We start from the raw sequence: 24054 nt of genomic DNA, 5'->3' as shown, positions 1-24054 counted from the left end.
TTTCAGGGATGGTGACCCCACCACAGCCCTGGGCAGTGTTTAACCTGCCCTTCCAGTGTTTCACCAGTGAGGAAATATTTCCTAAAATATTCCCACCTGACACATCTGCCTGGCACAGAGCACACTGCAATCCTGGTCCTTCCAATCCCAGGAAACACAAGATGGATGCAGAAACATCCTCAGCTGATGGTGTTCCAGCAGTTCCGTCCCTCCTGTGTCAGCCCAAGCCACTCCTTGCTTCCCAAGGTGCCGAAGCTTTCCTGCCTCAGCCTTTCACAATTCCCTCTCTGCTCTCCCTGCTTTTGTCCCTGCTTCTCCTGGAGGCTCCTGGGAGGATGGAGCTGCTGGAGGGAGCTGGCTGGGGCACTGTGACATCTCTGGGGTCCCTGATCACAGCTGGCACCGGAGCTGTGCCTGGAACTCGTCCTTTGTCACCAAGGTGCTGCCTGCAGAATACAGATTTGCTCCCCTGCTCAAAGCCACCCTCACCCTCCTCTCCCAAAGCCAGTCCCAGATGAAGAGCACGGATCTGGCTGGCAGCAGAAGGCCCAGACCCGACAGAAGCCCCTCTGAGGCTCTGGAAGCCGCTCCACGCCCGTGTCCCTCTGCACAAAGCGGCCACACGGTGCCAACCCTGCCCGGCCTGGAGCACATCAGAGCCCCTGTCCCAGCACAGGGGCTGGCTGGGATTCCCACACATTCCTGATGGAATGCAGCTGCCAGGAGCACTCTGCTCTCCTGCTGGGGGCTGCATGCTGCTGGGTTTATTTTACCTGCCAGCTGAACCTCAAACATCCTGGCTGCAGCCGCCAGCTGCCGGCCCCGTGCCACCCCGGGGCTCTGCAGTGGGATCAGGGCACTGGGGATGGATCCAGATGGGAAAACAACACAGCTGGGGGCTCCTGCATGCTGTGGGACTGAGCTCATCCCCAGTTTGCAGCAGGGAAAGCTGTCATTGTCACCTGCCTGTCACTGTTACCTGCCTGTCACTGTCACCTCCTATCCTGACCCCTCACCAGAGAGAACAGCTGATGGCACAAGGGAGGGGAAGCAAGCACTGGGAAAGGTGCCTGCAGTTCCCACAGGGAGTGTGGGGATATTCCCATGGCTGATGAGCACATCCAGAGGAAGCAAAGCCCCCCCTGCTCTGGCTCTGCCCGGGGTGTCTGCACTGGGGGCAGTTATGACCCCAGCCCTGCCCTGCTGAGGTGCTGCTCCTGTCTGCTCCAAGGCCCAGGAAGGGAAGGATCTCTGGGATCTCTTTCCCTTATATAGTAAAAAAAAATATCCCAAGAGAAGGAAAACAGAGCAGGGGAGGAGCCCTCAAATTGGAGAAAAGGGGGAGAGAGGAGGCTCTGTGTGGAAGGCTGTGGTTTATCCATGACCATCATCCAGCAGCAAGCCAGGACACCTGGATTTTCCCTGCCACCCCTTCCTGCTGCCCTGCCTCCGATCCCTGATTCCCTCTGAGGTGGGAGTGACACCTTCCAGGTGGGAATCTGGGAGCTGCTGCTGGCTCTGACCAGGGGGGATCCCCAGCCTGGTGCTGACCTGGCAGCAAGAGGGTCTGGATGTTCAATAAAACCATTATGGGGCTCAAAAGATGGAAGACATCCCTTTCTTCCCAAAGTTCCCCAGGAAAAGCACTTCCCTGAGGTGGAGACAGAATTCAAGTTATCCCCAAGTTGTGGAAAAAGCTGAATTTCCATCACTGATGTATTCTCCAGTGATCCAACCAAGGCTTGGGGAGAGCTGTCCTCTCACTGCTGGGACCTTGAGAGGGAGCAGGGAAGGGAGAGCCCAAACACAACCCAAAGCACTCCTGAGTCTCACAGCATTCCTACCACAGCCACAAACACACTGGGCTGAATTTTCACATCCCAGCCTGGGCTGGGGGAATCACTTTTCCTCAAATCCTGCCAGCGTGTGAGTCCTGAAAATTGGATCCTGCAAAAATCTGGAAGAGAGAACAAGTTTTGCCAGCTGAAAGCGCGAACCTCAGCTCAGGGTAGTATTTTATTGACTCACAACTCAAAAGGAATTTCAGCAATTTGCTTCAAACACTGCTGAAAAATCCTGCTCTGCTTTCTGAGTAAGTGCTGAGCTTTCCATGCCAAACCAATTTTTCAAGCCAAAATTGACAAACGCTAAACCAGGACGTCACCGCTGAAGCGAGCGCTACCTTCAATCACACAGGATGACTTTTACTCCAGAATAATGAAATGTTCTACTCAAAACCAACACTCCTCTCACTCTGACAAGCCACGGACCACTGGGTGCACCTCAAGGTCAGCTCCTGCTCCAAAGGCAGCTGCTCCCAATGAAACATGCCATGGATGAGGGATCAGAAAAGCAATTAAAAGCTCTTTGAACAGCAATAGCTTGGAACAAATACTAATTTGTACTTCTCTGCTGAGGAGAGAATATAAAGTAACGTTGCTAGTGCCATTTGATGTAAATGGAGCTTTTTATGTGGAATCATTACAAGTATCAACAGCTCCTTCAGTGAATTCTTCTGGGAAGCTGAGTGGGGGGCTCGGGGATCACTTCCCTCTGCAGGGATAACACCAGCACCTCTCCTGGGCAAATGAGGGGCTCTGTCCTTCTCCTGGATAATCACAGAGCTGGGGATCCAGGCAGGCTGAAGGCTCAGCAATTATTTCCTCAGAGCACTCAGAGCTGCTGACTCTGGGGCAAAAAGGAATCAGTTTCCCACTTGGAAATGTCCCTGTGCCAGGGATCCCAGCCCACCAGCCCAAAGGTGGTGCCTTTGGAGTGCCCTGTTCCCTGCTCAGTGCTGCAGTGCCATGGCACATTCTCAGATCCTCTGGAGAGCTGTCAGCTGCAATGAATGCAGAACAAAACTCATCCAATGTTCTGAAATGGCCTGGAAGATTAATGCAAGGATTGCCTCCCTCTTTGTACTTGGCTCTCCTCATCCGTGGGAGCGCTCCTTGTGCTGGGGATGGACGGATTAATAAATTAATAAATAAATAAAAAAATTAAATAAACACAGCACAGGAGTGGTGGTGGGGAAACCCAGGGAGGACTCCACAGCAGGCAATTAACCTTTGAAATCCAAGCTGTGCTGCTGCTCATGAACAGCACCCTGGAACCTCTCAGTTCCCAGCCATGTCCCAGGTGGAGCTGGCTCTGAACCCTGAGGATGTCCTGGGCAGGATCTGACTGCTCCCAATGCCTGGAATGCCAAGGAAACATTTCCCATCAGCAGCTGCCCTGATCTCCTGCCACCAGTGGGCTGTGCTGCCCTGAGAAAAGCTCTGCACAGCAGTTCTGGTGTCTCCTCACCTTCCCCAGGAGCTGTTGCGGGACAGGATCCCCTGGGGGAATGAGAGGATGTTTCAAGTCCCTTCCAACCCAAACCATTCCATGGTTCCATGACTCACCCAAGCTCTGTGCCATTTAGCCAGGAGCAGCCAGGTGAGCAGACTGGTGGGAATTTCACATTCCCATAAAAACACAGACTGAAGTCCTGAGTGCCCTTGGGTGTGGCCAGGGCTCTCTTTGTCTGGAGGCAGCACCCCAGGCTGTGGCAGTACAAGCCCAGCTCCTCCTGATCTCTGCTCCCTCTGAGAGGATCCAGAGAATGGGATGGAGTTGTCTCACAGGAGGATCAGGTTGGATTTCAGGGAAAGGCTCCTCTCCAGAGGGTGCTGGCACTGCCCAGGTTTCCCAGGAAATTGGCACAGCCCCGAGGCTGCCAGAGCTCCAGGAGGGTTTGGACACCACTCCAGGGATGCCCAGGCTGGGATAGCTGGGGGTCTGTGCAGGGCTGGATGGGCCCTGTGGGTCCCTCCTGACTCAGGGTGCTCTGTGATTCCAAAGACAAAGGAGTCCCAGGAGCCAGGAGGGTTTTGCCTCCAGCCTGGCACCTTCCAGCCAGGATTCCCTCATCCAGCAGAGCTGGACAATGATGCTCCACTGCCTCAAGAGGGCTCCGTGAGACTTCTCTGCAGAGCTCTGCCGCGTCCCGGGATGAGAGGAGGGACAGCAGGGCCAGCCAGCCCTGCTCCATCTCCCCTCAGAACCCCTCACCCTTCCCACACACACACAGCACTGAGGCTTTGGCTCAAGAAAAATCGATTTTCTGTGTCCATCTATCCGCAAAGCCACTGGGGACTACGGAGAAGTTGAAGAAAAAAAAAAGGCAAAAAAACATGAATAAATTTTATAAAAGGGATTGGACATTTCCCTATGGACAGTGAGGCTTGGGATGGGCTTCCCTGGGGTTGCTGCTCTGGTTTGTTTGCAGTTTGGTCCAACCAGACAATGGCTTAAAAAAAGTGGTGAAAGTCAAGAGCAGAGAAGCTGCTGAAGCTGTTTCACTCTGAATAAATGGTGGGAAGTGTTGGAGGGACAGGTTTCCTAGAGCAGCTGTGGACATCCCATCCCTGGATGTGTCCAAGGCCAAGCTGGATAGGGAGCAGCCTGGGACAGTGGAAGGTGTCCCTGCCCATGGCAAACGGGATGAACTTTAAAATTCCAACCACTCCAGGACTCTGTGGTTGTGTTCTGCAGGGATCCAACAGAGACCTTCCCATGCTGCCACCAGCAGAGCACAGGCTCCCCTGGATTCCCTAAAAACTGCTCTTGGAGTAACATGGAACAGCTTGGTGGGAGCAAGGAAAACAGGAGAGCCACAGAGCAGCCCTAAATCCTTTTCACTTGGGGAATGGCCTCTGGATTTGGCAGGATGGAGAAGACAGCAATGGCAACACCCACACCTGGTTACAGCCTGAAGAGACTCAGAACGTCCCACCTGGAATACTCTGGCAGCAGATGCTGGGCAGCACCCAGCAAGCTGTGATCCCACTGATTTTCCTGTCAGGCTCCCGACCCCAAAGGGAGCCATTCCCCTCCCTCCACCCCAACACCACGCTCTGGCTCTGGGGCACTTTGCCTGGACACCTCCTCCTGCTCTCCACACGAACCAGCCCCACCCCAGCCTCGCAGCCAACTCTCACACGAGGGGGGCTCCCAAACCCCCCTCACTTTGCCCACAGAAGCCACAAGAGTTTTGTGCCAAAATTCAGAGCAGTTTCCTGCTGGATTTGGACAGTGCCTCAGCCCCTGGGACACCACTGGGAGGAGAGGCTTTGGGTGAGGTGTCACCAAGCTGGGCTCTGACACCCCATGCCTCATTATCCCAGTGTCCCAGGCACGTGGGAGAACTTTTCCAGGTTTCACTTCCATTTTCCTCCCTTTTTATTGGGCAGTGCCTGTGAGCAGAGCTGGCAGGAATCTGCCACTCCGCAGCCAAAAAGCTTCGGAATCTTTATTGCCATTGGCTTTGAGATGCCCTAAAGCCAAGCTTTTACAAGGTAAAATCCAATAAAAGCCAGCCAGCTACAGCTCTCCTTTGTTAGCAGCAAGGCTGTAATTATCCCAATTCGCTTTTATGGGACTGATTGGGGACACACTCCATGTGATCCTGGATTTTCTCCTGCTGCCTGCCTCAGGTTTTCCCCAAGCTCCCATCACGGCAAAATCCAAGGGCTGACAAAGCTGTATCGGCCTGACAAAAGAGTATCCATGCAGAAATGAGGGATGAATGGCCTATTCAGAAGCCACTGACAAGGTGTATTTCCCAATTTTAGAACTTCTTGTGGAACAACGAAGCAGGATTCAACAGGGAGCTGACAGGGACAGCTCAATCTCTGCTGGATTTGGACACTTTGCTGTAATTCTGATTTGTCGTTGCATGGCTGAGGCTGTTTTAGCTGAGTCCTGTTTTTTGGGTTTTTTTTTTTGGAAAGAAAATAAGTCTCAGCCTAAAATAGGGGAGGTTAAAGCACAGGAGTGAAGAGATAATGAAGTAGCAGCACTACAGAGGGTTTTTTGTCATGGTCCTGAGCAGTGCTTAATCTTGGGAAATGATGGAGAAGGAGCTGCAGAGCCTCTCTCTTGTCCTGCCTTTGGGTGGCTTGTGCTGCTCTGCCTTTCCTCCTCATTCCCAAACAGACAGACCATGCAAGAGAGGAGGAGCAGCTTTAAAAATAACCCTGACCTGGTCATGACCCTGCAGGGAAGGTGTTGGGGAAGCACTGGATGCCTTTGATCCCAGAAAAACAGACCTGCCCTCGTTGGGATGCGTTTCCTGCGCCTGACGCAGAGGTGACAGGAGAAACTCCCGAGCACGCTCAAGAAAGCAGTGGAAAATCCCCAGTTTTTCCAAGCAAGAAAAGTCCAGGAGAACAGAACTTTGCCAGGGTGACCAAGTGGAGATGCTCTCCTGTCTCAGCTCCCTCTCCCATGGCACAGCCCCTCCAGTCCCAAGCTGTCCTCAGCTCCACCTCTGCTTCCTGCCATCCCAGCACTGGGAAGAACGGCACCATTCCTCTTCCCTCCCTCCAAACACTTCATAAAGCCCTACTCACATCCCATGAGACCAAATTAAAGGGTTTGCAGCCTTCAGAAAGACTCTAATTTCTTTTTCTTTTTTGCTTTTAGTATTGCCTGATAGCTTAAGTCTTATTTGAAGGCCCAGATCAAAGAAGAAATTTCTGCCTGGGTTATCTCCAGCACAACCATCAGACCAAAGGTATTTCCACCACAAAAATTCCTACTTATATGAATAATTCCCAGCCAACAAGCAGCCAGGCTCTGAGCAGACACATCCACCACACACATTTCACCTCTGCACACGCCAGCAGCACTTCCAGGTGTCCCACACACCAAAGGCTTTTCCTGCTCCTCACGGGATCATCTACAGCCCCGTTTCCAACCACGAAAATCCTCGTTCATCCTGACACCGCTTTAGAGCCACCCCAAGCCACCCCTGCAGGAGCACCCAAACCACAAACCCCAAACCCCAAACCCCGAGGGGTCACTCACCTGCTCGTGGTACTCGATGCCCATGCTCAGGGTGTTGATGAGGATGGCGATCATGATCCCGCGGTTGAAGTATTTGCTCTCCACGATCCTCTTGAGTTTGGTGCCGAACGCCTTCCAGAGCTTCACCACCTTGTTCCTCTCCTTGGCCTTCTTCTTCTTCCTCCTCCTCCTGCCCCGCTGCTGCTGGAGCTGGTCCCGGTGGTCCCCGTGGCGCAGGTCCTGCGTGAACTCGTAGACGCCGTTGCTGTCGGAGTCGCCGTTGCTGTCGGAGTCGCTGAGGGCGAACTCGGGGTCGTCCAGGAGGCTGGCACAGAAGGGACAGTCCTGCAGCTCACAGCTCAGCCCAGGGCCACCAGCGCTGGGCAGAGCCCCGGCTGCACTCAGCCCCGACAGCCGGCTGGGCGTCCGGCGGAGACCTGCGGGGGCAAGGGCACCGTGAGACACCGAGAGACACCTCTGAGAAACACCACTGAGAGACACCAGACACTGAGAGCCACCATTGAGAGCCACCATGAGACACTGCTGAGAGTCACCAGATACTGAGAGCCACCATTGAGAGCCACCATGAGACACTGCTGAGAGTCACCAGACACTGAGAGCCACCATTGAGAGCCACCATGACACACTGCTGAGAGCTGCCAGACACTGAGAGCCACCATGCACTGAGGGCCACTGTGAGACACCAAGACACTGCTGAGAGCCACCACACCTTGAGAGCCACCACGAGACACTGCTGAGAGCCACCACTGAGAGCCACCACTCAGTGAGAGCCACCACTGAGAGCCACCACTCACTGAGAGCCACCACTGAGAGCCATCATGCACCGAGAGCCACTGTGAGACACTGAGACACCACTGAGAGCCACCACGCACCAAGAGCCACCATACCCTGAGAGCCACCATGAGACACCACTGAGAGCCACCAAGGGCCACCAAGAGTCACCATGCACCAAGAGTCATTGAGAGACACCATTGAAAGCCACCATGCACTGAGAGCCACCACTGAGAGCCACCAGACAGCGAGAGCCACCGTGGGCCATGAGCCACTGCAAGACACAACTGAGAGCCATCGTGCACCAAAAGCCACCATGGGCAACCAAGAGCCACTGAGAGCCACCATGTGTCGGGAGACATTGAGCACCAAAAGCCACCAAGGGCCACTACACACTGGGAGCCACCAGCTGCCAACATGAGGTCATTCCCCCTTGTCCTGCTGTTCCCTGGAGCAGAGCCTGACCCCCCTGGCTGTCCCCTCCTGTCAGGGAGCTGTGCAGAGCCAGAAGTTTCCCCCAAGCCTCCTCTTCTCCAGGCTGAGCCACCACAGCTGGTCCTCACAGGAATTATTCTCCAGACCCTAAAAAAGCCTTCCATCCATCTATCCTCCCAAGCAGCTCTGGTGGTTGCCTCATTTTCCCCTCTTGGTCCCTTTTCCCACCCTCTACCCCCTCCACAGAGCGTGGCCCTCATTTTGTGTCCCGGGCTGAGGGAAGTGTGATGGTGCCATCCCTCCCTTTCCATTATTCCTGATTATCCCTGAGCAGCTCCCATCATTAACGATCTCTGAGCGCTATCAAGCTGTTCCACCCAATTTAGCCACCACTGCCATTTAGTTCCTAATGAGGAGGGAGAGGGAGAAGGGACCAAAGGTGGCTGCTGGGATCACAGCTCGGAGAGTCACCGAGCCCCCTCCATCTCCTTCAGCCTTTAATAAAGCTCAGGTGGATTTGCTGCCCGAGGCACAGGGCTGAGCCTTCAGGGGGATTTAAAATCAAACACACGATTTGCGGTGTGAGGAGAAATGCTGGCTGTCCTGGAGCCAGGGAATGGAAGGACAGGGACAAGAGTAACTGGGATGATTTGGGTGGAATGGCACCCAGATTTTAATTTCCTCATATTTAGGAATCCAGTCCTTAAGTTTCCTCATATTTAGGAACCTTATTCTCAGTCTCCTTATATTTAGCAACCAGATATTAATGGCATGAGCACAGGATGCTTCCCACAGAATTCCGTTTAAGCATCAATTCCTTGAGATTCAAGGACATAAGGCAAAGGGACAATTTCCCCCCCTCACAGAACCATGGAAGAGACCTCTAAGCTCACCTCTAAGTCCATTAAACCATATCCATAAGTGCCACATCCCCGTGGTGCCTGTCTGGAGGTGGGATGGCGACCACTTGGAGCAGTTTTGAAGCTGCTCCTGGCTCCGAGCCCTGGAGCTTGGAGCTCACCCAGCAGGAATGCTGATTCCAGCCCCAGCTCCACACCAAGCCAACACATCCTTTAGCTGGAAAACCGGGATGTGACAAGAGTCAAAACACATTTTCCTTGCCTGAATGTCACATGGGGATCAGTGGCCTTCAGAAGGGCCTTGGAGGACGGGCCTGGCTCCCGGGCAGCGCGTCACGGCCACAGCCAGGATCGGGAATGTTTTGCCCCTTGCACGGTGCTCCTGCTCAGGACGGAGCCAAGGGGGGAAGGCTCAGCCCAGCCCCGGGAACAGCACAGGGAGGGGGTTTGCCAGATGGCTTTTAATGCTATCAAAGTGTTAAAAATGATATGAAAAGCCCTGGCGCCGCAGATGTCTTCAAAATACCAGAGTCTCCTTGGCTGCCTGCTAAAATAACCTCCAGCATTGCAGGGCACGGGAACACGGGGAACAGGCTGTACTTGGAGCTCTTCAAATCCACAACAAAAGAGGCAGGAGAATGCTCTCTCCCACCACTGCATCCTTCCCAGCAGACACCAACCTGGCCTCCAGCTGGGGCTGGGAGAGCCCGGGCTGTTAATGCTCCTTAAAGCTCTCAATTAGCACTTCTGTGCTCTCCCTGCACTGGTCTTGCACTGAACACTCTCTGCTTTTTGGCTTGGGAGAGGAGAGAGAGAATTAAAGGCTCTTTGTTTCCCCAAAAAAGGCTGAGGGAGGGTTGGGAGAGCTTGGGATTCCTGCTCATGGCTCCTTTGCTGATTTTTAGGGATGGGGAAATGTGAACTTTGGACTGTGCCTAGCAGAGCTCCACCCTGGTGCTTAAAGATCATCCCAAAGCCTGGAAGTCACATCCAGCATCCCTGGAAGTCACATCCAGCACTCCTGGAAGTCACATCCAGCACCCCCGGTGCAAAACTGACCCTGACTCAGCCCTGCAGGAGTGGCTGAGTGGGAAGAAGGGCCTGGAAAGGGGCAGATCCATGGAAGGGAAGAGCTGGGCACTCACAGCGTCTCCAGGCCTGCCCCAAATCCCTCCCCAGCCTGTTTCCCTCAGGGGGATGGATGAGCAGCCTCTCCCCACCTTCCAGCCCTTCCCAGCTGTGAGCACACTTCTGGAAGAGACAAAACAATTCCAGGAGATTTGTTTAAAGCATTTTGGCATCCTCTGGGCTGAAATCCCTCTGTGGAAAGAGGACACTGTAATTGCATTATTAATGACAACTCAATCTAATCCCAGCTTTCAAAGAACCACCCCAGGCTGCGGGAAAATCTCCTAAATCACCGAGTTGGCTCGGGGATGTCACAGTTGGGACTGAGATTTGGGCCTTTCTTCTCCTAAAAAGGACCCCAGCAGCAAGCGGGAGGATCCAAACTCTGACTTCAGCAGCTCTCCTGCTCCTTTCTCTCCCAATTCCAGCCTTCTGCAGAGCCTGGGTTTTTATCTCAAGGTAAAAACGCATTCTCCTAAAAACCTTCACTAATTGGCACAGCTAAGGATGAAGCAGTGATTTATAAAAAGTCCTTGCTGAACAACAGAACTGTTGGCAGTAACCTTGCCCCCCGTGCCAAGCTCCCGAGCGTTCGGAAGCGTCTGCCCGAGGCGGTTTCTATAAACAATCCACTTTTCCCCTTTTGTGTGGTCCTTAAAAACAACAAAATTAACAAAGGCAAGCCTCCCGAGCTCTCTGTCAAGCAAGCTTTCCTGTGACCCCCCCAAAGCCAGGCTTGGTATTTTTCAGCACATCCATCACCAGGGTAAATATTTGTGTCCATGCAGACGCAAATAAACAGTTTTGGAAAACACAGGCATTGAAAAAACCAAATGACGAGTTTGGCTTAAAGAGATTAAAAAATAGAAGCTGGATCTTTGTGACTTTTCACTGTTGGAGGGCTTAAGAGTATTTTGCAGCTTTTAGCTCCAGCCACGAGGACTGGAAAAACATTTTACAAAATAGAAATCCAAGTGTTGCGTGTAATCACTGCTCCAGTGGGTGATTTATATGTGAGGGGAGATAAAACCTCCCTGGCTGTGCTGGGGTGGCTGCATCTGTGCAGAGAGGATGGGACAGAGGCACTGAACAGTTCCCCAAAATGCTCCCCAGATTGAATGGAGCCCCAAATCTGCAGGAAAACTCAGTTCCACATTTCTTCAGCACACAGGGAAAGCCTGAGATGCGCAGCTCTGCTCCTGTCCTGCCCTCCACACGTCCTCTGAGCGCTGAAACTGCTGCTCCTCCTTGCCAAAAAGAGATTCAGAGGCTCCAGGGCCCAGCAGAGCAGAACTGAAGTGTCTGGTTCGAGTTCTTTCGGTGCCTGCCTGTTTTAAACGTCTCAGTTTGCTTTATCTTGTGCTTCTCCTGCAGATTCCACCTGCTCATCCCCTTCAAGGCACCATCTCCCAGCCCCAGGGGTTCTCTGCTGGAGCTCCAGCATCCACTGGAGGTGTAATCCCAGGGGCTGCAGAGCTCTGGGTTTGGGTGGGAAGAGTGGGAGCCCCTCCAGGATATCTCAAAGCACACAAGAGCTCAAACCCTGATTTGGTAACCACAGCAAAGAGGCCTCCAGCAGCGGCCTGGACCATCCATGGCGGTAAATCCACAGCACACCGCCAACCATCCCAACCCTCAGCACCGCACATCAGCGCCTCAACTCTCGAGCCATTCTCCCTTCTCCCAAACAAACCCAGCCCATTGCCCTTACCATGCTCTCCCACCAGCTGCTGCAGCTTCCCGTAGGAATCCAGGCCCAAACTCCCAGGGCTGCTCCCCACGGCCGCCGCCGGAGAATTCCCGTTCTTCCTCCCTTTGGGCAGGGCCGCGCCGCCCCTGCCGCCGGGGGAGGGCAGGATGGTGGGGTAGTTCATGCTGCCGTGGCCGCCCAGCCCGGCCAGTTTGCTGCCCACGGGGCTGCTGGCGGCCCTGCAGCCCCCGGGAGGCCCCTCCACGTGGCAGTCGGCGTGGTAGATGCTGTGCACGGCGCCGGCGGGGCCCTGCGGCCTGGGCGAGGCGGGCGGTGCCAGCATCAGCTGCCGGCCCGGCTTCATCACCTGCAGCTCCAGCTCGCAGAGCTCGGGGTGGGCACGGGGCCCCCGCGGGCTCCCGTTGCTGATGTGGTAGTGGTGGTGGTGGTGGTGGTGGTGGTGGTGGATCAGGTGGTGGATGGAGGTGATTCTCCTCCTGCTCCGCTGGCTCTGCCCGCCGCCGCCGCCGCTGTTGGGGTTGACTTTTTTCCGGCGTTTGCTCTGCCAGTTGTTGTAGAGGCGGATGGTCCTTCTCTTCACCTTCCTGAAGATGTGGCAGATGTACTTGAGCAGCTCCTCGTAGCAGCTGCCCGGCTCTGAGAAGCTGGCGATGGTGCTGTCGTTGGACAGGTAGCGCGCCCGCTGCTCCTGCATCAGCTGGTTCTCCCGCTGCTTGGTCTCCGAAAATTGGGTGGCAATCACCACCAGGCACAGGTTGATCATGAAGAAGGAGCCAACCTGGGGGGAGAACAGGGCAAGGAGTCAGCAGGTGTCGGAATTCAGGACATCCCTCTGTCCAGGGGCTCAGAGACCCTGGCACGGAGCCCAAGACCCTGTGGAGACCCTTGATTATGCCCCATGGAAAAAGTTACCAACCTTATATGAGAATCTGCAAGCCACAAAAGTATAAGTAGAATAATAATCAGTTTGTCACAAGGTGGAAAAATAGATTTTTTGGGGTTTTTAGAATGGGGGTTCAGGGGGCAAGATGGAGGGATCTGGGCGCGTCCAGCCTTTCTCCTTCTTCTTGTTGACCTCCATCTTCTGCTGTGATGGTGGCACTTTGAGATTGGTTTCGAGTAGAAGCTCACTGTCTAACAAAGTTGATGGCTATTGGGAAGTAATTGTAAATATTGTACGTGTAGATTTTAGTATAAAAAGATGACACCACCCCGGGCAGGCAGGGAGCCTCTGTCTGTCCTGCTGAGCAGACCTTGGCAGGCCAGGAGAAAAAATTTTATAGATAAGAAACAATAAACAAACTTTTTACAAAGACTCCTTCTTTGACGGCCAGGCTGGGAAGAGAGACTTTCTAACCCATCTCGGGGTCACTGTGAGCAGCTAAAGCCCCGAGAAGCAGGGATGGCACGGAGTGAGGGAAGCTCCTCACCACCACACGGCAATCCTGGGATTTCCAAAGGTGCCAAATCCCAGGGGCTGCTCGCCAAATGTGCTGCCAACGTGTGCCTGAGCTGCTAAATCTGCTCTGAAGCATGGTCAATGATTTTAGCTCCACTCTCCTCTCCTCCAAGCAGTGACATTTGCCAGCACAGGTGTAGGAAGCACACACAGTGCCCAGCACAATGCTGCTCTGGGCATTCACAGAGTCACAGGATGAACCAGGCTGGAAAAGACCTTTGGGATCATCAAGTCCAGCCTATGACCCAACACCTCCTCATCAACCAAACCATGGCCCTGAGGGACACATTTTCCCCTCTTGGGCTTGCTAAACACATCCAGGGGTGGTGACTCCAGCCCCTCCCTGGGCAGACCATTCCAGTGCCCAACCACTCTTCCACTTTTTCCTGAAATTCAGCCAGCCTGCAGGGAAAGATGATTTCAAGTCCAATTTGTGCTGGTTTGAAACACCCTCTTCTCTTCTTCAATCACTTCCCACCCCAAAAGAGTGTGAAATCATTTTGGGGGTACAGTACATGTATCTGTGACCTGCTGGGGCTCCCTGACACAGAAAAGCATCTCCAGGACACTCAGTGCTCCTGAGGGGCTGAGTCAGTCCCTGGGTGAGCTGATGTGCTCCTGGGGGACACCAAATTCTCAAAATCAAGTCCCAAGGACAAGAATGTGACGTGACCTAAAGCTGCATCCTCCCCTCACTGTGGAGCCCACAAAGTGATTTTTCACCACTCAGCTCCTAAATCAGCCAAAGGACAATGTCCAGTGTTCCCAGCAGGGAACTGGTGCCCTGAGGGGTGAAAAGGGAGTGACCTCAGGGCAAGGCCAGCCCTGGGCAGGGATGGATTGAACCTGGAATTGTCTGGGGAGTGCTCAGGGAAGCTGTGTGGAGATGGTTTGTGGTGCTGCTCTCCAGAGTGCAATATCAGCTGCCAGAGAAGCAGCAGAGGTGCCTTTCCCAGCTCCAGGTGACTTGGGCAGGAGTCACCCTCTGCCTTTTCCACATGGATGCACTTGGAGAGAACAGCTCAGGGGAGTGGAGCGTGAATCTCTGCTCATGGCCCATTGCTCCAGCTCAGGAATCCCTGACTGCTCCAGGGCACCCTCACCCTGCTCTGATCCAGGTTTCCCACTGCTGCTGGGAACTGGCTGGACTTCCCAAGGCCTCCAAACCCACCCTGACAAGGACAGGGTTACCTGGAAGGACTGGCCAGTCACAAAATCACTTTTAAATCACCTCCATCCCATGCCCTGCCTGAAATCTTCGTGCCACCTTCCCCTCCTGCCTTAAATATTTCAATTTTGCACTTCCTGGGGGAGGTTGTGCCCTTTGGAAAGCAGAGCTTTGTGGAGATGGACTGGCAGCTTGTGGGGACAGCCCCCAGCAGCTCCAGTGGGTGATATTTTGTTTTTAGGAATGTGAGAGCTCAGAGAGCTGCACTGCTGCTATGAGAATTATTATTATTTAAAGAGTTCTGGGTGAAATTCAAAAGTTTGAGGGCTCTCCAAAGAAAGGAGGCTCCCCTGGCACATTGAGGAGGTTAAAGGAGGAAAAATCTGGATTTTTGGGCACAGACACATCCAGGTGACAAGACCAAGAGTGGGAGGGCAAGAGGGAGAGAAAGCCCTGAATCCTGCCTGGTTCTTCTCTGTGGAAAAAAAACAGGGAACAACTTCACCCCCCCCCCCCCCAAGGACAAGGAATAGGAGAATCTGCCAAGTCATACTTACTATGATAAGCAATATAAAATATATAAAATTGTAAAAAGAGTGTGCATCCATCACATAATACATGATGTCCACCCATCCTTCCAGGGTTATCACCTACAGGGAGACAGAGAAAAAAGAGTGTGAGGACAAAAGTCACCCCAAAAGTTGTTAAATATCAATTTTCCCATAGTGCCAGGTACTCATCCCTCCACAGAAACTCTTGGGATCCATCCCAGGTTTGTTTGAGAGAGAAGGAATGGGGCCAAAGGACTGGCCTGAGGTTCCCACAGGAATCTGGTACAGTTAAAACTGTGAAACATTCACATGAACCACCTGAAACACTGGCTCTGAGGCAAAGAAATTCCAAGGAGGGATTAAAATCCCCAAAAACACCCTCCTTTCCCCACAGAGATCTGGAGTTTTACCTAAAGCTGCTGGTTTTGTAATGTAACCCAGCAAATTCCCACATTTTAAACTTCATTTTGTTTCTGCAAACCCAATTTCCTCGTTGATTCCTCCTGGCTCAGCATTCCAACGGCACCGCCACTATCATAGTGGGAGAGCATCTGAATGGAAGAGAGGCTTTAATTAAATGTAGACTTGATTTAAGGCTCGTTTTCTCAGCCTTCCTTCCACTAAAAAAAGCAGCTGAGGGTTTAATTAACACCACCCAGGCTGTGTGCACAGCAAAGCGAGCTCTGCCACGTAATTTACACTTTTTATTTAGATAAAATACCCCAAACTTCCAGTGCTGGCTTGCTACTAGAGCTGAAATTCCATCCTGGAAATTGCAATTTCCATCAGAATCCGAGCTCCTGTCTGAACCCACTGCCAGGGACATCCCCCATCACCACCCCACCCGAGCCTGGGGGACTTGGGAAACCCCACAATTTCAGTGGCATCATCCCTGATTTAAACCACATTTGCAGGGGAGGAATTGCTCTGGGAAGAGAAGGAGTAGTGGGGATGGGGTGTAGGGGATTTTCTGCCTGGTGTGTCCCCAAAATCTGGTCCACAATCCCTGAGGCAGGGAATAAAACCTTGCAGGGAAGTCAGGCACAAATCCATTAATTCCCTGGTTTTTTTTTTTTTTTTTACTCGAGGAACAGAAGGCAACTCCTGGATAAGGATCTTCAGGACACAACTACCACACATTCACACAACCACCAGAACCCACAGAGCAGCTCGGGGCTGCTGCCTCTTTGGGATTTCTCACCCTCAATACAAAATGCTGATGTTTCCCCAGCAATTTCCTGACCTTCTTCCCGTGTGGAAGGCTCACCCCCACCGAGTGAGGAGGCAGCACAGCCAAAACCAACCAAGCTCATCTGCCAAGGAGGAGACAATTTGTGAAATTTGTCCCTGCAGCTGTTTCCCCGTGTCAGGGCTGTTAAAGGCTCAGGGGATCAGGTCTGACACCTTGGCTGCTCTCACAAACTGCTCCCACCTCTGCTGCTCCTCCACATCCCACCCTCGCTGATCTGCCAGCACTCAGAGCAGCAGGAAGGACTGGCCAGTCACAAAATCCCTTTTAAACGCCTCCATCCCATGCCCTGCCTGAAATCTTCATGGCACCTTCCCCTCCTGCCTTAAATATTTCAATTTTCCACTCCCTGGAGGAGGTTGTGCCCTTTGGACACCAGAGCCTTGTGGAGATGGACTGGCAGCTTGTGGGGACAGCCCCCAGCAGCTCCAGTGGGTGATATTTTGTTTTTAGCAATGTGAGAGCTCAGAGAGCTGCACTGCTGCTATGAGAATTACAGCACGAGAATGAGAATGCTGTGAGAATTACAGCACTCAGCAAAGCTTTGCTTCCCGGGATTCCAGAGAGGTTCAGGATGGGAAGGACCTCAGAGCCCATCCAGTGCCACCCCTGCCATGTCAGGGACACCTCCCGCTGTCCCAGGCTGCTCCAAACCCCATCCAGCCTGGCCTGGACATTCCACAGCTGCTCTGGGAATTTCATTCCAGCCTCTCCCCAGCCTCACAAGGAAGAATTTCTCCCCAAAATCCCTTCTAACCCTGCCCTCTGCCAGCTAAAACCACTACCCCTTGTCCTGCCACAAGCAGCTTTAACAAAACCCCAGAGGGTTCTTTACCCATCATCAGCCCCAGGATCAATCCAGGGCAGGTTTTTATCCCCATTTTCCCCATGGGGCTGTTATTCCCACAGGGTGGGAAGGGGTTAAACTGCCTGGGTGTTCATCCCTGAGGAACAGCCCAGCAATCAAAGCCCTCCTGGCCTTTCCTGCCTCTCCCTTTGCAGAGAGCAAAGTCCTTTTGGGGCAGGTCTGCTGTCTGTGAGGGCTCTGTGCACAGCTGAGCCTCCCACGGCCCTTGCAGGGTCACGTCAGGAGGTGACACCAAATCTCTGCCCCTTTCCCAGGAATCATCCCCCCTGTGCTGCCCAGGCTCCCTCCCTCCCTTCCCTCTGGATGCTCATGGAGTTCTCCAGCCATTCCCACCGAGGGATGAAAAATCAACCCAGGAACCCCAAAAATATGGGATGCACCTCTACACTGGATTTGGATTTAGCTGGAAATCCCCAAATCCAATGGATTAAACCCATTAAACACAGAGAAAGAAAAAGGAGCCACCTGAGGGCTTCTGAGCCAGCACTGAGGGCCCACCAACCCTTGCAGGGATATTTTTGTTGCATGAGAGGCAGCATTTCCCACAAGAATCAATCAACACCCCCTGTTCCTCCTCTGGAGGGTGAAAATGCTCACCAGCTCTCTGAATATTCCAGGTGTAATTAGAATTTGTGCTATTTACTGCTCATTTGTAAAGCAGGGGGATGCAGGAGGGACAAAGAGACCTGTGGGGCTTGTCCTGGTGTTTGGCACCAGGGGATTCATTCCTGGGCTGCCAGGATCCAGGGAAAGAGGAGGCTCCCAGACATCCAGCAGGGCTTTTAATCCCAGAGCCCTGGGGAAATGCAGGACAGCACGTGCACAGCCACCTGCAAGGGCTGGGCTCCTTCCAGCCTCATTCCTGCTGGATTTCAAGGACTTCCCGAGGTCATCTTTCCCTGATCCAAGGAAAAATGCACATCCCCAGCAAGGCCCTGGTGGAAATGGGAACCAGCTAAAACCTTTAGCTGGTCTTGGGAGCCAAAGTGGGGCACCTGCACAAGGTTTGCTGCCTTGATCCCACCCTCAGAGCAGCTGAGCTCCCATCCCTGGAATGTTCCAGGCCAGCTTGGATGGGCTTGGAGCAGCCTGGGGTGGGGTGGAAGGTGTCCCTGCCAAGACTGGAGGGGTTTTTTCCCCAGCCCAAAGTCCTGTGGGATTCCATGGACTCAGACCCAGCAGCTCTCCCTGTGCCCCCAGGAGCCTGGGGATGCTTTTTCAGCACTCCTTTGCTTATTCCACTGAGGAGAAAGGACTTTCTCCTCTCTTCATCCCCACTCTGATTAATCCACTTCCCTGCCCTTCCAAGCCCTCCAGGGATGTCTCCCAAAGCCCTGGAGCACCTTCCTGGTGCTTCCCAATCTGGGCAATCCCTCCTCAGTAATTAAAGGCTGCTCAAGCCCTGCTGGTTCACACGGGGCCCCATTAAAGAGCCTCTCCAAGGGCTCCAGTTCAAAGGCTCCCACCAACACACCCCACAATTATTTATCAGCCAGATAAGAGGGTGAGAACTCGCTCCTCATTCTGCTCTGATGGGAAAGATGTGCCAGGCACAGGAAAATCAGCAGCTGCAGGGCCAGAGCTGGGAGATTCAATTAAGATGATTGGCAGGGTGGTGCTGGAGGTGCTGCTCCTGCCCCTCACCTGGGGCACAGGAGGTACCTGGGAAAAGATTTCTGCCTTGCCAGGAGAACAGGGCTGTCCTCTCACCCCACTCAGCTCCTGGGTGATGCTCAGGTCCTTCCCTGCTCCTGCAGTTCTTTACCCCTTTCCCCAGGCTTGGGATAAATCATTTCTCTCCCATTAATACCCAGTAAATCTCTCAGTTTTGCCCAATTCTCTCTCCCCTCACTGTAAGAATTTAACAGAAAACTCCCTCAGGGGAACGCACAGAGACAGGTTTTGATTTCACTGATGCTTGGCTCGAACACTCCCTGAGCACCTGACTCACAGGAGCAGGATGAGCGTGGACAAAACCCAATCAGATTTAATTTTTTTAGGTCTTTGCTGATTCTGATCCCCCTGCTCTGCTCATGCCACAGTAATTTCATCAGCTGTAATAAAGATGCTCGTCTGATTTATAGGAGAGTAATTGGGGACAGAATCAGATCTTCTAGGCAAGCTAATCAGAGTCAATCTAAAACTCCAGAGTGAAAATCACGAGGAAAATGGAGATTAAAGATGCTGGCAATTAACTCAGACCTCCTCAGTGCTCCCAGGGAGGCAGCAGGTTTACACTGCTTTTTCTGGGGTCACTTCAGAGCTTGCACAGAACGATTTCTTTTATTGTGTCGAGAAGTTTTCATCATAAACCCTCTCTCCTTTGAGCTCTGCCAAAATCTTTGCAAGTTCTTGGCCGCAGCCGACTCCAAGAGAGCGGGACGGATTTTTTTTCTCTTTTTGCTCCAGTGTCAGATAACAAAGAGCAAAAAGAATCATCCAGGGGAGAAAACCTCGTTCAAACTCCAACTTCCACGAGTCAAGGGCTGGATTCCTGGCTGCTAGAGAGCACCCAGGGCTGGTGCCAGAGCTGCAGCTCCAAAGCCACCTCCAGCTCCACGGAGCCGTCGAGGGAAGGCTGGAAAGGCGCCGTGCGGAGCGAGCCGGGGAAGATCAGAACCCAGCACGGGGCACACAGAACTCCAGCCTGGAGCTGTCTCATGGCAAGATCTCCCTGCTCTGATTACTTGAGCAAACTTCATTTGGAGTGACAGCCTCCCTGAGCAAGCACCCAAAATCAGCATTTCTCCCTTATTAAAGTCCTGATAAAATACAGCTCTGGCAACCAGAAATTCCTTCTGATTCAGGCTTGCAGCTGCTGCTGGCTGATCTCAGTGCCTGGCTGAGGCTGGAGATGCTCTGGAAACCCGGAGAAAGCCACATTTGAAGACTTCATCTTGACTGACATCTCTAATTTGCACTCAGCCGCATTTTCTTTGGCCTAAATTGAGTCCTTTGGGGGGGAAAAAAATGGGAATTATCTGCATCCAAATCAATTATCCTGAACCCAACAGCAACTCTGAGGATGGCCATGAGTGTTTGGGGTCATTTAGTTTTTATCTCCTCATCCCCCTGGCCCTGCTGTGAGGCTTTTTGATATTTTATTTTCATCAAACTTATCAAGATGGGATCCAGTGCTATAAATTGTGAGAGTTATTAATTACCCTGATGGCTTCAGGAAGTTTTATAAGGCCTTCAGCCTCCATTTCTGAAAGCCTCTTATCTGAATTTCACCCTCTTGGGCAACACGGATTTGGCTCCCAAGCACTGCCCAGTGAATATTCCAGGGAATATTGCACAGGCAGAGCGAGCTTGGCAGATAATCAAATCCCTATTTTTGAAGCCAACGTCACAATTTTAATTATTTCCTCCCGAAACATCTCGTTAAGGAACCTCTGTGGCCAGAAAAACAGGTTTATTACATTGAGAAACATCCTTTGAACAGATGCTTTTCCTTTCACTTCGAGGCCTTGTCATTTCTTTATAAATTGAGCCTTGCAAAGCAGGAATCTGCTCTGAAAAGTGGCCCTAAATGATGGCAAAAAAGGAAATTGTGCTTCTTTCCACGTCTTGGGCTCCTGACCTGTCAAATCTGGTCCCATAAATGCAATGCCTGGGCAGTGCTGGCAGCTCTTGGTGGATTTTGAGAGGCAAAGTGGGAATTGAAGCGTGGGGTGAAGTCAGACACGTCACTGATGCTGCTGTTTGTCACCCAAACCCTCATGGAATTGTAGCTGGGGGATCAAAACCAGCCCCAATCCCAGTCTGGCTCCGAGGGAAGGTGAATTGTTTTTTCCCACTGAACAATGCAAGGTCCTCATCTGACAGCAAAACCTCTCTGATTTCCCTCAGCTGCTGCTCCAACAAATCCCAGCCAGCCCTTATTCCCGAGTTTGGTGGTGATCCCGTGTCCCCATGGATTGTGAGAAGGACCCTTGGCAAAGGGAAGGGCTGAACTGCTCACCTGAGCCCCACAAACCCCGGATTTCTGGCAGAGCCCAGCTGGGACAGGAAGGGTTTGCCAGGAGGGGAGGGGAAGGGAAGGAAAGGCAGGCTGAGATCTGTGCTCCCAGCTGATCCCAAGCCATATCTGGGAGGATCAGGCTGGGCAATCAGGGTGGAGGAGCTGCACCTTTGGCTCAGGAGAAAGGTCACAGAGCAGATTTGGGGCAACCGAAGCAAAATGAGATTTCCCTGTGAGAATTATGGATTTATGGAACATCCTGAGCTGGAAGGAGCAGAGTTCAACCCTGGCACAGCAACAACCCCACCCTGGGCATCCCTGGGAGTGGTGTCCAAACCCTCCTGGAGCTCTGGCAGCCTCAGGGCTGTGCCCATTCCCTGGGGAGTTGTTCCAGTGCCCAGCACCCTCTGGGGGAAGAACCCTTCCCTAAAATCCAGCCTGACCCTCCCTGGCACAGCTCCAGCCATTCCCTTGGATCAGTTGTTGATGATCCTCACAACCAGCAGCTCTTTGCTCTCCTGACTGGACTCTTCCTACTCCAAACACAAGAATCCATGATTGAGGTTGGATGAAACTCTCCCAAAACTCCAAAGGTTTGGAAGTCCAAACTCCACCTACAGGAGGTTTTAATTCCATCCAGCACCCCCATGGGTCATGGGACCCCTCCTGGCATCAGAGTGGCCTCTCTGCCCTGTCCTACACGAGACAACTCCTCCCAACCTTCAAAACAAAGATTTTCCAAAGGCAACAAATCCCTCTTGGAAGCACGCTCCGAGCTGCTTGAAAAGGGCTGGATATTTTTAGCTGGGGTATTCAGCCTGAGAGCTCTTCAAATGCAGCAAGTGCTGTTTATTTGGCTGACCAAATTAAAAAAAGCAACAGCAACAGAGCTCAAACCCCGTCATTTCCAGGGAAATATTTTCGGTGATCCAAAACAGATTCGAGTTGAGTGACAAAGCATCATCTCCAAGCAGTGGGAATGAAAAGCTCCAAACTCTTTTTCTTGCCAAATTCAGCACAGAGAAGCGTTGCTGACACATTCTCCAATTTAAAGGCTGAGCTATTGGAGGAAAAAAAAAATTCCTTTTGGTCCCAAATCCCAAATTTCTCTGCTCAATGAACACTGAAAACACGGGCACCCAGTGTGACAGCTCCTGAAAACACAGCCCCAAAACGACTTTGGGCACAGCTGGGAACCTCAGACCTTTGCCTCCCATTCCAGCTTTTTGGTTCTTTCCCAAAATCTGCAGGACTGCTGGAAGTGAGGGAGCAGAGCAAAGCATCAACAGCACCTTCGGACAGTGCCGGAGCCCATGGGAAAACCATTCCTCCTGGATCTGCCTGGGGCTGCTTTTTCCTTCAACTTTTGCCAGAAGCATCACCCCTGGAGTAAAGTGTGAGTGGAGGCCTTGCTTTCCTACAAATCCTATGTGAAATTATCCACTCGAACTTTCTCTGCTTTGCAAAGCAGCCGAAATATCTCTTCTTGCCAAACTTTCAGCTTCCCAATCCCTTTTGATTTTATCAGGATTTCTGCACTCAGGCCTGGCCACCCCGAGGCTGCAGGTCAGGGAGGTGGGAAGGTTTTGCTTGCTCCACTGGGACTGTCAGTAATTCCAATTAAATTGGACTTTGTTGAGGTGGGTAATTCATCATCTGCCGTGTGACAACAATACCTGTAATTACTGCTCGGATTGTTGGGGCTGGAATTCATGTGCAATAAAGGGATCTTCATATCATGCCAAACCTCACAGTTAATTTAGGTTCCATCTCCTTTCATTTAGTCTGTAATAAGCTAATTAGTTCACCTAATTTGCCACAGAACGTGCCTTTGTAACAAATACAGACACGAATTAGCCTCTTGCACAACAAATGAGGGGAAGCAAAACATGAATCACTTTCAGGATTACATAAGGAATTATCACCCTTTACAGCACTCAGGGATGCAGCCATTCCCCTGATTATTTTTAATTGTTTTATTTGCACCAGGTTCTCCTGTCTCTGACTCCTCCTTGGGAGGTGGACAACACATTTCCCTCTTTTCCTGCTGTCACCTGTCCTGGCTCTGGGAAGTTCAGGGTCACTCCCACTGAAAGAAATGTCTTTTAAAATCTCAGTTCTGGCGGCTGAAAGTGCTCACCCATCCTTGGGACAGCATTTGCTGGATGTTCTGGAGTGGAAATCTTGAGACTTTTCTGCAAACTCTGCTTTTTTTCTGCTTTTGGTTTGGTTTATTCGTGGTCTGAACGGTATCAAACTGCTCTGGAAACTCCTGGGCACTTCCTGCACTTGGAAAGTTCCTCCTGGATCTCCCCTGTGGGGCTCATTTCATCCCCCTCCCTTCTGACAGCTCCTAAACCACACCAGATCATGGAATCATGGCACGGGTTGGGTTGGAAGGGACCTCAAAGCCCACCCAGGGCCACCCCTGCTGTGGGCAGGGACCCCTCCCACCATCCCAGCCTGGCCTGGGACACTCCCAAGGATGAGACCACCTCTGCCAGGGCCTCACCACCCTCCCACTCCTTCCCAAGAGCCCATCCATCCCTGCCCTCTGCCAGTGGGAAGCTGTCCCCCCTTGTCCTGGTCACCCCAGGGCCCCTCTTTGCCAGGCTGAACAAGCCAAGATTCCCAGCTCACGTGGGATGAATCCTGAGGGATCTCTGTCCTGCAGCCACCTGAGCTGGCCACGAACCCCACTGGAGATCTGCCAGCCCTCAGGGCTCTGTGCCCATCAGAAACCCCTGCACAGTGCCAGGGATGGGTTCATCATCCTGCAGGAGGATGGCTCAGCACAGCCAGCCCCGATCCCCAGGGAAGCTCAGAGTTCCTAAATCCATCAGCTGGGCTTTCTGCACTGCTTTCTCCGAGCCCTCACCCCACTGCTGACCTGGTGCTGTCCAGCTCCAGCTGTTGATGGTGCTGTCCAGCACAATTCCATGGATTTATGTGCTAAACCTCCCCTGCTTCCAGCAATTGTTTGGATTTAGCACCTCCCCGCCTGCACTGGTGATTTCTCACATCCAGGTTGAGCC

At 52.5% G+C, this 24054-nt stretch overlaps 1 protein-coding gene across 1 annotated transcript in view; it reads right to left on the bottom strand.

Annotated features, from left to right (window-relative positions):
* CACNA1H (calcium voltage-gated channel subunit alpha1 H) overlaps positions 1-24054 on the bottom strand; it is a gene marked incomplete at its 3' end in the record, with an annotated part of 149392 nt that overhangs the window by 66017 nt on the left and 59321 nt on the right. Inside the window, exons 8-10 of the mRNA XM_084216540.1 lie at positions 14945-15037; positions 11761-12538; positions 6856-7271 (exon numbers count right to left, since the gene is read on the bottom strand). Coding sequence (XP_084072666.1) covers positions 6856-7271; positions 11761-12538; positions 14945-15037 — 1287 coding nt within the window. The remainder of the gene's footprint in view (positions 1-6855; positions 7272-11760; positions 12539-14944; positions 15038-24054) is intronic.

The sequence above is a fragment of the Fringilla coelebs genome (genome assembly GCF_963513975.1).
Source record: "Fringilla coelebs genome assembly, chromosome: 16".
Classification (NCBI taxonomy): Eukaryota; Metazoa; Chordata; class Aves; order Passeriformes; family Fringillidae; genus Fringilla; species Fringilla coelebs.
The sequence above is the reverse complement of the archived record's forward strand: the minus strand, read 5'-3'. Positions and strand labels throughout refer to the sequence as shown.